The sequence below is a fragment of the Excalfactoria chinensis genome, chromosome 19 (genome assembly GCF_039878825.1).
Source record: "Excalfactoria chinensis isolate bCotChi1 chromosome 19, bCotChi1.hap2, whole genome shotgun sequence".
Lineage (NCBI taxonomy): Eukaryota > Metazoa > Chordata > Aves > Galliformes > Phasianidae > Excalfactoria > Excalfactoria chinensis.
The window spans coordinates 41,883-55,268 of NC_092843.1; the positions used below are offsets into that span (position 1 = coordinate 41,883).

Below are 13,386 nucleotides of genomic sequence, written 5' to 3' on the forward strand. Positions count from 1 at the left end.
CTAGGATTCCAAGTTTATGCATTTTTAGGGCTGTAAGGTTCTGGGTTTCCAGGGCTGTAGGATTCTGAGGCAGTGCCTGGACACTGAAGGGGCTGCACGAGGACGTTTCTTCTACATGACATTTTACAGAACTCTTACACTTTGTTTTACAGTCCGTAACTTAAACTTGAGCCTGGAAAGTGATGTTACAGTGAGAAAGATGTCTTGATGTGTTAACGTTTAATTGACAGCAATGAGCACAACTATGAGATCCCTACTGGACTGATTTGGAAGCACAGACCTGGATGACGAACCATTTCCAAAGGCATTTTCTCCAACATTTTTGGGGGCAGCATCGTGCTGCCGAGAGGCTGTTCTACAACATTGACAGCGGCTCCTTGTCCTACAGCACTGACAGCAGCGGCTCCTTGTCCTTCAGCACTGACAGCAGCGGCTCCTTGTCCTTCAGCACTGACAGCAGCGGCTCCTTGTCCTACAGCACTGACAGCAGCGGCTCCTTGTCCTACAACACTGACAGCAGCGGCTCCTTGTCCTTCAGCACTGACAGCAGCGGCTCCTTGTCCTTCAGCACTGACAGCAGCGGCTCCTTGTCCTTCAGCACTGACAGCAGCGGCTCCTTCCGTTACCTGGGCGGTGACAACGAAGGGCACGGCCGCCCCGTCCCCGCCCAGACCCCATCACGGCGCACGGCGGGGTCTCGGTGTCCCCGCTTCTCTTCGCAGCCCGTGAAGCAGACCCCGCTGCCATCCTCGTGCCCGTGACCCCTCGTAGCCCACGGCGGGGCTCCTGTCCCGGTCTCTGTCTCCACGTTCCCTCACGGTGCGGTCCCTTTTCGCATCCCTGACCCCGCGGCCCTTCGCACCCCGTCCCGCCGCCGTTCCCCTCCCGCCCGCCCGGTACGGCCGCACCGCCGCCATTTTCCACACCTAACGGCGGCTCGATGGCGGCGGCGGCTTCAGGCGGTCGAGGGCCGCAGCGGCCGAGGGCGCCGGGGCGCAGCCCGTCCCCAAACGGCTACCCGAGCTCCAGGCCGCTCGGCCGGGACGGCTTCTCCCTTCGGCGCCAGGAGGGGTCGGTCTCCCCGGGCCCTCGGCGGGAGCTGCCCGGGCACCGTCGGGGTGAGGGAAGCGCGAGGTCCCACCTCGGAGCGGGGCGCTGGGGACGGAGATGGGCCAGGGGACGGACCCCCGGCCGGGGCCGTGCCGAGCGCTCCTCGTCGGTTCCCGTCCGCAGAGCCCCCCCACGGCAGCGAGGATGAGGACAGCGAGGAAGAGGAGCGAGGTGCGTGCGGGCCTCGTTCGGGCTCTGGGGCCGCGCGGCCCGGCGGGGCCGAGTCCGAGTCCCGGGGCCGGGCGGGGCGCCGCGTTGCTGCGGGCTGTGGCGGTGCGAGGGGCCGCGTGGCACAATCTGCAGGTTTTTCACCTTTTTTTTTTTTTTTCCAGACATTTCACACATTTTTCACAATTTCATTTGTTTTTTTCATTACTTTTTCATGAATTTTTTGCATTCGCAAATTTTGCACGAAGTCATTTTTTCATGTTATTCTTTTCTTTTACAAATTCGCGGCGTTCCTTCGTTAGCAGTTTTCATCGTGGTTTCGGCTGGTTTTGGTTTTTTACCCGGTGCATTTTTTGCTCCCACAATTCCCTCGTGAGGCTTTTCCTATTTTGCTGTGGTTTCACACAGTTTTGTTACACATTCACGATCAATTTTTCTCACGCTGCTTTTTTTCAGCTGGCTCGACCCTTTTGCATGGATTCATTGCTGTATGTTATTCTCAGGAATGTATCCATTTTTTCCACGCACGCATTGCTTTTTACAACGCGTGTTTGTCCCCACTTTGCAGAGAACCTGGCTGAGAGTTCACTGCTCAACAAGCTGCTCCACACTTCGCTGGTAGAGAACAGCCACCACGTGGAGGTGCTGCAGCAGGACCCCTCCTCCCCACTCTTCTCCATCAGAACCTTCGAGGAGCTGCACCTGTGAGTTCCCCAGCACCCGGCCTCGCACGCCCCAGTTCCTATAGAACGCCCCGGGTTGTGCTTTTTCACAGGAAAAGGGAGCTTTTACAGGGCGTGTACACCATGGGCTTCAACAGACCATCGAAGATCCAGGCGAATGCTCTGCCCATCTTGATGGCGCATCCGTGAGTCCTGACCCCACAGGAAGGGATGAGTCAGCCCCTGTGTTCTGCCTCCCCTGTGAGGTGCTGGCACAGAGACCCCAGACTTTCACTGTTAACATTTCCATTGCAGACCCCAAAATCTGATTGCGCAGAGCCAGTCCGGGACGGGGAAAACAGCAGCATTTGTCCTGGCAATGCTGAGCAGAGTGAGAGGTGCTGAGAGGTATCCGCAGGTATGCAGCAGGGGCACGGCCGCTGGGTGAGGGCGGAGATCTGGGTTTGCTCCTGTTATGTGTGGCTATGGGGTGTCTGCAGGAAGAGCTCTGGGTTTCTGTCCGTTTTATAATTGCTGTTCATTATAATCTCAAGCATCGTCACTGCTGCTCTTCATAACCTCAAGCATCATCATAAACTCAGGTATCCTGGTTACTGCTTACTGTAATCTCGAGCATCCTGGTTACAGTTTATTGAAGTCTCTAATATTGAACATCATAATTGACACTTATTATAATCTGCAGCTTCCTCGTTGCTGCTCATTTATACTTTTCAATGCTTTTTGATGCCTGGCTAATACTTCTCTCCACCCCCCAGTGCCTTTGTCTGGCTCCCACCTATGAGTTGGCCCTGCAGATTGGCCATGTGGCTGAGAAGATGGGGCGGTTCTGCAGTGACATCAAGGTCACCTATGCTGTGCAGGGCAATAGAGGTTAGTCCAGCCCTGATGAGTGATTACAGCAGTTAGCCATCCCTAAGTGAATATAGGGATCCTTCCTAAGCCCTGAAGTGCCAGGGGTTGTGCAGTGCTTGCTGATGGCGGCTGCATTCATGTGCTGCTGCTAAGGAGCCATCCTGATGACCTTGGGCTTCTTTTTGTCACAGACACCCATGGACATTACCATTCCATGCATTTCCCTTATCTGTCCCATCTCTTTCCTATTTATTTTTGCCCGCCCCTCACCTGTCTCCCATTTTTTTGCCCACTGCTGTGTCTTTCTCCTTTTTTTGGCACCCTTTGCCCCTCTCTTTCCCTTCTTTTGCACCCTCTCTGGCAGTGTCTGCAGGCACTGTGCTGGAGGAGCAGATTGTCATCGGCACACCAGGCACCATGCTGGACTGGTGCTTCAAGCGGAGACTGCTCAACATGAGGAGGATCTGCATGTTTGTGCTGGACGAGGCTGACGTCATGATTGACACACAGGGATTTTCCTCCCAGAGCATCCGCATCCAGAGGTGAGTCATGGAAATATGCTTTTGGCACGGGAAAATGCAAAAAGAGGGAGGAAGAAGGTAAGATTTTTCACAAAGGGCTTGCTTTCTCCAACATGTGTTGTTTTTTTTTTTCCTTTAAGACTTGCATTCATTGTTAAGTTATTCATTGTTAAATTCCTAGTGTAAATGTGTCATCAGTGCTAATGAATTCCATGGGCTAACAAACTGTCAGTGCTCAGGTCCACAGTGCTATGTAGGGTTAGGGTTAGGTCCTCTTTTTAATGAATCCTTAGTGCTAACGAGCTTCTAGGTCTGACAAACTCTTGTCCTGTCCCAGGGCACTCCCGAAGGACTGCCAGATGCTGCTTTTCTCCGCCACCTTCAAGGAAACTCTCTGGAAGTTTGCCCTGCAGATTGTCTCCAGGCCCATCATCATCAAGCTGCGACAGGAGGAGCTCACTTTGACCAACATTAGGCAGTACTATTTTGTCTGCAGGAACTGGGAGCAGAAGTATGAGGCCCTCTGCAACCTTTATGGCAGCATCACCATTGGCCAGGCCATGATTTTCTGCCAGGTACATCTCATCTGCAAGCAACGAGTAACCAGTGATCTGTCTGCCGTGGTCAACCCAAGAGTGACCTTTGCTGCTCCACAGATTGCCACAAATGAATGCAGAAGAGGGATGGGAAGCACACTGATAGCATTTAAAACTCAGTGTGGTAACAGCACCTAGTTGTTGAGACCACGTTTACTTAACTGCCATGGTGGGCATTGCATGGAAACTATTCTGTGTTTCCTCAACCTTTAGACTTTGTGTCTAGCAAAGTCTGCATCGTTTTTGCTCCTTTGTGTCCTAACAAGGCACTTTGTGTCCCAACTTCTTGCTTGTTTTTGCCTTATTTTGAGGCTCTGCCTATTCCAAAGCACCAGGGGCTCAGTGTAAAGGAGCATGATCATTGGGAATGTGAAGGACTGGCACTGAGCAAGCAAGAATTTGGTAAAGTGATGTATTGGCATTAAGTTAGAGGAGTGGTAGTAAGGACTTGGGGAAGTTGAAAAGTTGTCGTTTGAGAGCAGCAGATGCGGAGCTGCTAAGGAAGCTCAGCCTTTTCCCACTTATGCAGACCCGACGGAGTGCAGACTGGCTCTCGATGAAGATGATTCAGGACGGGCACCAAGTGGCCATGCTGACAGCAGAGCTGTCCATTGTGCAGAGAGCTGACGTCATCCAGAGGTTTCGTGATGGCAAGGAGAAGGTTCTTATCACTACCAACGTCTGTGCGAGAGGTCAGTCCCAAAAACAGACACAGTGAAGGGTGGAAATCCACTTGCTTCTCCTATGAAAATTCCTTTGCTCTGAGCCTTGTCATGTGGAAATCCCTTCACTTTGAATGATTTTAAGCACTTAGGTTTCATGCTTCAAGTTTCCAATCATGCACTGACAGGCAGAACTTTATCACGAAAGCTGAGGCTTTTGTCAGTATGATTCTGTGAACTGGGAAAAATTTATCACAGTGGGGACTCAAAGGCAAAAGGGATGATCACAAAAAGAAAAAAATGATCAGAAATGCAAGGGAAGATTGGTCAGAAAGGCAAGGAAAGAGGGATTAGAATGGGAATTGTAGAGAAAAAGTGATCAGAAATGCAAATGAAGCAGTGATTTTGTCCAGCGTGCACAGCAATTAAGAAGCAGCCTTTGGAAGGGGTTGGGAGATGGCTTTTAGGGTGGTAGAAAGCTCTTTTTGAGAATCCTCTGTCACTCAGGGATTGACGTGGCCCAAGTCACAATTGTGGTGAACTTCAGCCTTCCCGTCAACCGTCAGAAGCAGCCAGATTTTGAGACCTACTTGCACCGCATCGGGAGGGCAGGGCGCTTCGGGAAGAGGGGTATCGCCTTCAATATGGTGGACAGCCACAGCGTACACCTCGTGCACTGCATAGAGGAACATTTCCGTGAGTGCCCCCTGCTCCCCGTTCCCTTGTTCCCCTGTTCCTCCAGTGCAGCCAAGGACTAAAAGCTCACCACTTGGTCATCCAGTTTTCATTTCTGCTGTAGCTAGAACATGAGTTTCTGACAATTCTATTCTGTGACTCTGATTCAGTTCCCTCAGCCTGCCCACCCCAGGTGTGTTTTTCTCATGCTTTTCCCAGTTATGAAAGGACAGGGCTGTCTTACAAGGATAAAACATCTTCCAAACGTTGCTTGCTTTTAGGATAGAGCATCTTCCAAATCTTCTATTTTTTAGATTAAAACATTTAATAATGTTTGTTGTTTTGGGGATAAAACATCTTTCAAAAATTGTACCTTAATTGCTAGTGTGTGGAAGCCCGGATCACATCCCACCCAACCCAAATTCATGCTTTTCTATACGCTCTATACAAATCTTGGTTTTTTTTAGCAGTCCCAAAGCAGTGGCACCTCGCCATTGCCAGGAATGTTTTTCCTTCTTGCACTGACATTTTTGCCTTTCTACAGAGACAAAGATCGTGAAGCTGGACCCAGACTGCATGGACAAGCTTGAGGAGCTGGAAAATTGAGTAAAAAGCATGGCTTAGCTCCAAAGAGCTCACATTTTGGTTTAAAATGTATGGGAAATCCAGGAGAAAATCTCCCAGTTTTCTAACTTCCTGGTGGTACCTGGTTTTGTTGTGACGTTTTAGAAGGTGAGGAGGGGAAAAACCCTCAGCCTAAAGAAGTATTCTGATTGGTTTCCTCAGTGTTTTGGGGGAACGTACCTTGGTGTTTTGTGAAAATGCTCCTCAGTTTTGGGGCACCGTTTGCCTGTTTTGGGTACTGTTGCTGTTTGGGATACCATTGCCCAGTTCTGGGCTCTGCTCCTTGTTTAGAAGTGGTGGTTTATGTTCCTGGGGCACTGTTTGTTGTCTGAGGGCACTATTCCTTGTTTTGTTGTGTTGCTTTTTTTTCTCTGAAAGAAAGAAGTTTACAGCAGACAAGTCCCAGCTCAGCCATCTCGGTGTCTGAGGTTTGTGCAGAAACTAGTCTTGAACAGAAGCAACACTGCTGTGTAACGTGGAAATTTCAGGGAGGCGTGAAGAGAAAATGGAAGCTCTGAGGAGCCAAAAAGCAGTTTGTTAAAGATTATGAACAAAAGGGAAAAAATGTTATTTTCTTACTGGTTTCTTTTCCTTTTAAATAAAAGCAATTCAGTGCTAAACGACGCCTTTGTTTTAGAGGGGGTTATTTTTGATGCTGGTACACAGACCCAAGTTCAGTGAAGCAGTGAGAGGCTGCAGCTGCTTTAAATTGGTTTTCCATCAGTAAGAATGTGCTTCCTTCCTCAGTCTTTCCTCCCCTATCCATTTCAGTCTGCTTTCAACTATTCCCATCTATTATCAGGACAATAGATGTAGTACACTTGCTTCTTACCTGTTTTTGTCATTTTAAATTCTTTCTAATGCATTCCTTTCAACTTCCTCATAAAAGCCACGTTTCATGCAGCTCTCCCTGAGCTGCTTCTGCTACTCCATGTTTTTCCCAATTAAGATCTTCAAACAAGTGGACGCTCACTAGTTCGCAGGTGTTCCTCCTATGCCCTGAGCACCAGGTGTTCCTGTGCAGACCCGTTTGGACACAGACACCTTCGCACACAGACACCTGCCGCCAGCGTTCGTGCCCTGCAACCCGCACGCAGCACAATGGCGCCGCCACTCCCGCCCTCGCAAGCAGGGGGCGGTCGCCGCGCCGTGCGTCATCACACCGCGCCGGGTTCCGATTGGCTACGCTGCCGCTCCGGAGCTCTGATTGGACAGCAGGCGCGCGTCGGACGGCGGTTGAACGAGGCGCGGGCCGGAGCGGGACTCGGTGCGCTCGCGCCATTCCTCGGCCCTGGTGGCTGCTGCAGGAATCCTCGAACCGCTCCGCATCATTCTGCATCATTCTGCACCATTCTGCACCACTCCGCATCATTCAGCATCATTCTACACCATTCTGCACCACTCCGCATCATTCTGCACCATTCTGCACCACTCCGCATCATTCTGCACCACTCCGCATCATTCAGCATCATTCTACACCATTCTGCACCACTCCGCATCATTCTGCACCATTCTGCACCACTCCGCATCATTCTGCACCACTCCGCATCATTCAGCATCATTCTGCACCATTCTGCACCACTCCGCATCATTCAGCATCATTCTACACCACTCCGCATCATTCTGCATCATTCTGCACCACTCCGCATCATTCAGCATCATTCTACACCATTCTGCACCACTCCGCATCATTCTGCATCATTCTGCACCATTCTGCTGCCAGCCCCTAGCTGCAGTTGCATTCCCCACCGCAGCTGTGTGCCCCCAGGGCTCTATTCATCACCCAGAGCCCCTGAGCAGGGCACAAAAGCACGGCACAGAAGCACGGCGTTTCAATCAGGAGATAGAAAAGATTGAGCCCGAAGTCCCCCCAGGCCCGGTGCCAGGGATGCTGCTGGGACACTGAACAGCTGGTGGTAGCGTCAGCAGCTCAAGGGGATGAAAGATTTGGATGATGAATATGGTTCGCTATTAGCTGCCAGGTAGCTGTGACTCATGTCAGCTGCAACTGAACCATGCAGACAGCTGGAAAAAGATATTTGCATATTAACCGTGTTATCAGTTGTACAGCTCTGGCTTTAATGGCTTTGCTGGTTTTTTTGTTTTCTTTTAATTTTGTTTTATTTAAATGAATGCTCACAGAGTAATAAGACGCCAAATAAAATGTACTTGTAGCTTATAGCAGTTCCACGTTTACAAAAGGTGTTGACATTCATTGCCCTTCACCTATGGGTTTTTGCACTGCTACAAGCTTGTGCAAGACGAACCTAGAAAGAGAAATTCATCAATAGCCAAAGAGATTATAACCCACAGCCGCTTCCAGTTTCCACCTGAAGCAGAAGACACCTTTGGTTTCAATTGAGTTTTTCAAAATGCTGACAACAGTTATTTTTCTACAAGTGTGACATTTTATCCCTCCTTCCCTTCCCAGTTCATGCTTCTTTTCACCAGGGGTAGAAGCTAAGATACAAGACTTGAAATAGGAAGCTTCAGTCATAGCTCAGTAGCTCTACAGTTAAGGACAACAATTAAGGACAGAAACAAAGCTGCATTACAGCTTCAGGTCTCAAACAGAAAAAAAAAAGAAACAGACTTACAGATAGCTTCTTCATAATGCCTCGTGCCTCCGGATTGAGATGAAGAAGATTCTTCTTGGTCAGATCATCTGCTGTTAAACGAATGCTCTGCAAGAAGCCAAACACCAGCAACTGCTGTTTAGCTGCAGCAGCTAGAAGCAGCAAAAATAAAACTCCACGCACACGAGGAGACTATGTATGCGCCAAGAACCACATCCAGCTTGACCAGCTCATCTCATACCTGCCCTTGGTGTACCAACCGTGAGCAGAAGGTACTTAAAGAGCAGCAAAGCAACAGTCTGCATTCTGCTTAGACCAGATCAAAAAGATCCTGCTTCTGACTAATAATTTCTTCAGGTTCCTTTTAAGCAACATTTACCTCCTGTGGTGGCACAAGTAAGCGGGCAAGAACGGATGAACAGGAGTCCCTTGAAACTGATAAGGCCCGCAAGAAGGTACAAGCTCTCTCTTTGCTGCATGGATTTTTACAGACCCAAGTTTGATTTTACCTCCCCTCCTCCAACAGGAACAGTAATGAAGACATCATTGCCATCAGCAAGGGGGCTGCCATTAGCAGAGATGGTGTAAACACGTTCATTTACTGCGGGCGTGCGCAAACCCGGCGTCTTGAAAACTCTGGAAAAAGCAACAGGTAAGGAATTTTTCTACAACTGCTTAAAGCACTTGGACCAAGTCTTCCATTGCAGGTTCAAGATGCTGCTGGAAAATATTCTGCATATAGACAGCTGAGATGTAAGGAGCAAGCAGCAAGGCCCTCCTCTGTATAAGAAATTAACAGAGAAATGCAATAGTATACAAACCTGGAATCAAACCTGGGTGTGATGATGGAGGTGCCTCCTCGAGCACAGAGATCAAGATTTCTGCCAGTAGCTGGAGTGACAAAGCTGCTTTTGCTTGATCTGCTTAAAAGGAAGCAAATGTAAGTAGAGCCACGCTCTCAGAAGAATAATTTTAACAGATAGGTAAGCACTGTTGTACCAAAGACTTAGATGAAACAACCCAAGGTTCTCACAGATCGCCCTACAGCACAGCATGCCTACAGCATCCAGCATGCTAGGCCACATGCCATCCTATTCAGCAGCTGCGTTAGCACTGCACCATTACTCTCTGGTTCTGAAATCCTGCCACGAAACTCATCGCCATTACCTTTTACTCACGCGTTTCACTCTTGCTGAAGGAGCTCTTCTGCTCCTGGATGCTGGTGCTTTTTTAGTGGATGTCCTCACCTGAAACACATTAGCTGCCAAATCAGTCACTTCCTTCTCCTGTGACAGCCAAGTCTGCACCAAGCAAATGCTCCCATATGTAATACTTGGCTCAGCAGGCTCCTTCCTGCAGTGCGAGAGTCTGAAACAAGCTGAGAACTTCCCCTTTCGAGTGTTATTCTCACATCCTTTCCCTGAAGTTCAGCTTTAGAACTTCAGGAGGATAACAGACCACGTTAACTTCTACTCTGACTCAGGATGGCTCACATATTTATTATTGCCTGCAGCAGAATTCATAAACTAGAAAAATGAAAGGCATTATTGTGAAATATTTTCGACGTGGCCCAGACTGTTCTGCTCTAGGGAATATCACTCCCTACATACAACAACACTGAACACACCTGCTCAGATGAGAAGGATGACTTTCACATGCAGAAGTACAACAGGAATAAGAGCAGAGGTAACTCGCAGCAGTCACTTTGCTTGCCACAAGTAACTGCACTACCTGCCAATGAAAGCCAGCTTCCAGCGTCACCAGAACAATCAGGAATCAACAGCTTTTTCAAAACCACCCTTACAGCATCCTGCACAGCTGCCCCACCATAGGCATCAGCATCATCTCACTACATAGTTTATATCCTGGGAATGAAAGCCAGCACAAAGAGCAGCTACTTACCTTTCCGTTTCTTGGATTAGTGCTCACAGCTGCTTGCTCCAGGAGAAGCTGGCTATCATGTTTCACTTTCTTTGCTGGAGGAAGCAAAGGAACCTCTGCTGCTTCTTCTGTAGCTTCAATACCCTGCTTAGATTTTTCTACAAAGAGGAGAAAGCATTTATTCAAGTTGACAGGAAAAAAAAAACTAACGTGACATAACTGACCATTAGCTACGGTAAGGAAATATACTACAAGCTTCTTTGGCAACAGTTTGCTTCTAAAATCTGAATTCTGATGACAACAGTAAAGAGAACACGGCTATGAATTATTCAGAATACTTTAATTAAAGCAAGTAAAACTACTTCAGGTTGCAGGAGCAGAGGTAGAATTACATCCCTGTCTTTAAACATCTCAAAGGCTGTAGCTAAGAACCAAATCAGTATTCACAGAATGTTAACTACTGACCTTTCCCGACGAATTTTAAAGGAGTCTGGATAAATTCTGCTGTTAGCTTGTTTATTTCTGATATTCCCAAGTCTGCCTAGGATTAAGAAGCCATAATATTGTCAGGATGATCAGTAGTGTGAGTTTGCGGTAAGTCAAAGTTGCAGGCAAAATCTTTATTTCAGCAAAAATATCTTTATGTTCTGTTGTGCTCAAACGAGGTCCTTCCAAGTTATTCTGGACATAATAGTCTCGGTGCCCTTCAGAGGCAGCATGTCCTGCCGGGCAGCTGCAAGCACGCTTCACCTACTCCCTGCTGCTCAACCATCACAGCAGTGCTTTCGCTTACTGAAAGGCACATGCTCTTCCAGAGACCTAGGAGCAAACCCCCACAGTTGAGGACACTTCAGAATGACTCCAGGGAAGCAACGCAACCTTACAGATAGTGGGAGAGAAGGGCTGCTGCATTAGGCAAGTGATCTCCATGTGTGATGATGGAGCAACCAAATGAAAGTGATTACATCGTGTTTAGTTCTTTTTTTCCTTTACGACCATGAAGAATGTTAAAATGCAAAGAGCACTGGGAGAGGTGTACTGGCAGAGGCAGTACTGGGTGTACTGCCCAGAGCGTGCATATATAGCAGAGCACTAAAAGCACAGCTGGGATACCCGTCTGGTGTTTGTAAACAACATGGCATGCTTTAAGCCTCACAAGTTACACTCCCGAGAGCGCTAATGCTTTTACTCCCTCACTGCCTTCCCAGGGAATCTGTCAGTCTCTCCGCTGAGAGATGTTTAAACAGGTTTTCAAGTTTCCCTCCTCTCGCGCTTTTCCTTTTCTCCCCCTCAAAATTTCTGGATGTTTCTGTAACATTCAAACCAATGGAATCACACTGTTCACATCGCCATGTTTTCAGAACGTGCTTTTCATCACCAGTATTGGCTGGGGATCTTCCCCAGAGCTGGGTAACACTGAGTGGCACAGGGTGTGCAGGAACTACGGAGAAAACTTCAGTGGACGCTCCCAGTGCCACGGAACTGCCCTCCTCAACTCCTGCAGAACCCTGAGAGGCTTGGCAGGTATTGAAGAGAGGAACGCTGCAGCCCCCGCAGACCTACGGAGGCATAAATTATTTGGGGCCTGGTTTAACAGCATTTGATGCAGGTTGAGGAGCTGCTTTGTAAACAATCAGTATTGAAGCTCAGCTCCTTTTAGCACCTTGACTACCAGTTCAAACTGGATGTTGAAAGGAAAGGTCCCCTCCACACCACATGCTTCTGATGCTACTTAGAGTAAGTGTGTTGTGGCGATATCACAACTCAGAGGGGTAACCCCGATCACCCAGGAATTTTGGAAGCGATCTGGGAGGTCTTTTCCAGCCTTAACGATCCCATGAAGTAAAGCAGGCCTGGAAAGCCAGGCAAGGAGCAGCACGAGCACACAAACCCTGCATTAGACACCACACAATCTCCTCCTGCTGAGTCTTAACGCGGCACCTGCACGCCTAACCCGCACTATCGCAGCAGCTCCTGCAGATGCACAAAGCCTTCGTCTCCTACCGGAACACACCACGCGCTCGGGAGTTTCCTATTAGCGCCGGATACGTACCGACACCGCCTCTTCCAGGACTCGTCGGCTTCCCCCTTTACCTGGAAAGAAGACATTTCCTTTGGAAGCGGCACCAGCACCCGCCGTAACGCTGTAACGCCGTACGGCCGCGGCAGGAGAGGGCAGCGCACAGCCGGCCTTCCGGACAGAGGGGGCGGCGCTCCCGCCCGCGCCCACGCGCGCGAGCCCCGCGTCCCAGCGCTCCTCAGCCGCAGCCTCCGAGCGCCGCTCCGGGGTCAGCCCCGCCCGCCCCGGTACCGAAGAACTCCAGCCAGTTCATCTCGCGGAGCTCCACGGGCAGCCGGAGCAGCTCCACGTCGTACAGGTTCTCCATCTCCTTCACCAGGCGCTCTCCGTTCGTGCGCAGCTGCTCGATCCGGCTCCTCACTGCGGGGACGGACAAAGCGTCGGACGCGTCCCGGACCCGAGCACCGACGTCGGCCCCGGCCTCGGCCTCCCCTCCCGCATCCCGCCCTCCCGCGGCCTACCCTCCCGGTCGAAGTCCTTCAGGAAGGCTCTCAGCTTCCTGCCGCGCGCGCCCGCGGCCGCCTTCCTGCGGGCAGGAGCCATCAGGACCGAGGAACGGCGCGAGCGCACCGAGTCCCGCTCCCGCCCGCGCCGCGTTCAACCGCCGCCCGACGCGCGCCTGCTGTCCAATCGGAGCTCCGGAGCGGCAGCGCAGCCAATCGGAACCCGGCGCGGTGTGATGACGCACGGCGCGGCGACCGCGGCCGTTGTGCTGCGGCTCTGCGAGGAGCGAGCGGCGGAGCCGGGCCTGGCCGGGGTGCTGCGGAACGGGCCGCGCTGACCGTCGTTGGCCGACGCGCTGGAGGGCATGGGGAACGCGGAGCGTTACTGCCGGCGCCTGCGCCCTCCCGCGGCGGGGCTCCCCGGGCAGCGCTGGGGGTAAGAGGAGTTTTCGGAGACAAATCAAAGGTGTCAAATCGGGGATTAAAGTGCGTGTGTTGGATTAAACACTGTGTGT

General features: G+C 50.5%; 2 protein-coding genes across 6 annotated transcripts; one reads left to right on the forward strand and one right to left on the reverse strand.

Moving 5' to 3' along the window:
* LOC140260795 (ATP-dependent RNA helicase DDX25-like) lies at positions 1-6,513 on the forward strand. Of its 5 annotated transcripts, none has more exons than XM_072353471.1 (11): positions 1-819; positions 1,234-1,281; positions 1,847-1,982; positions 2,054-2,146; positions 2,256-2,358; positions 2,717-2,831; positions 3,178-3,355; positions 3,672-3,909; positions 4,460-4,622; positions 5,100-5,288; positions 5,812-6,513. In XM_072353471.1, exons 4-11 carry the CDS (start codon positions 2,085-2,087, stop codon positions 5,871-5,873), a joined length of 1,110 nt encoding a protein of 369 aa, XP_072209572.1. In that variant the 5' UTR covers positions 1-819; positions 1,234-1,281; positions 1,847-1,982; positions 2,054-2,084; the 3' UTR covers positions 5,874-6,513. The 5 variants fall into 5 exon arrangements, with proteins under 5 accessions (XP_072209572.1, XP_072209571.1, XP_072209576.1 ...); XM_072353470.1 differs by lacking the exon at positions 1-819 and adding an exon at positions 900-1,118; XM_072353475.1 differs by lacking the exons at positions 1-819; positions 1,234-1,281 and adding an exon at positions 1,359-1,413.
* Positions 6,514-7,950: 1,437 nt separating this feature from the next.
* On the reverse strand, positions 7,951-13,080 carry CDCA8 (cell division cycle associated 8). The gene is made up of 10 exons (XM_072353627.1): positions 12,890-13,080; positions 12,660-12,788; positions 12,402-12,442; positions 10,814-10,889; positions 10,370-10,506; positions 9,635-9,714; positions 9,289-9,387; positions 8,977-9,103; positions 8,489-8,575; positions 7,951-8,158 (listed from the first exon to the last, which is right to left on the reverse strand). Exons 1-10 carry the CDS (start codon positions 12,969-12,971, stop codon positions 8,114-8,116), a joined length of 903 nt encoding a protein of 300 aa, XP_072209728.1. The 5' UTR covers positions 12,972-13,080; the 3' UTR covers positions 7,951-8,113.
* Between the last annotated feature and the right edge of the window lie 306 nt (positions 13,081-13,386).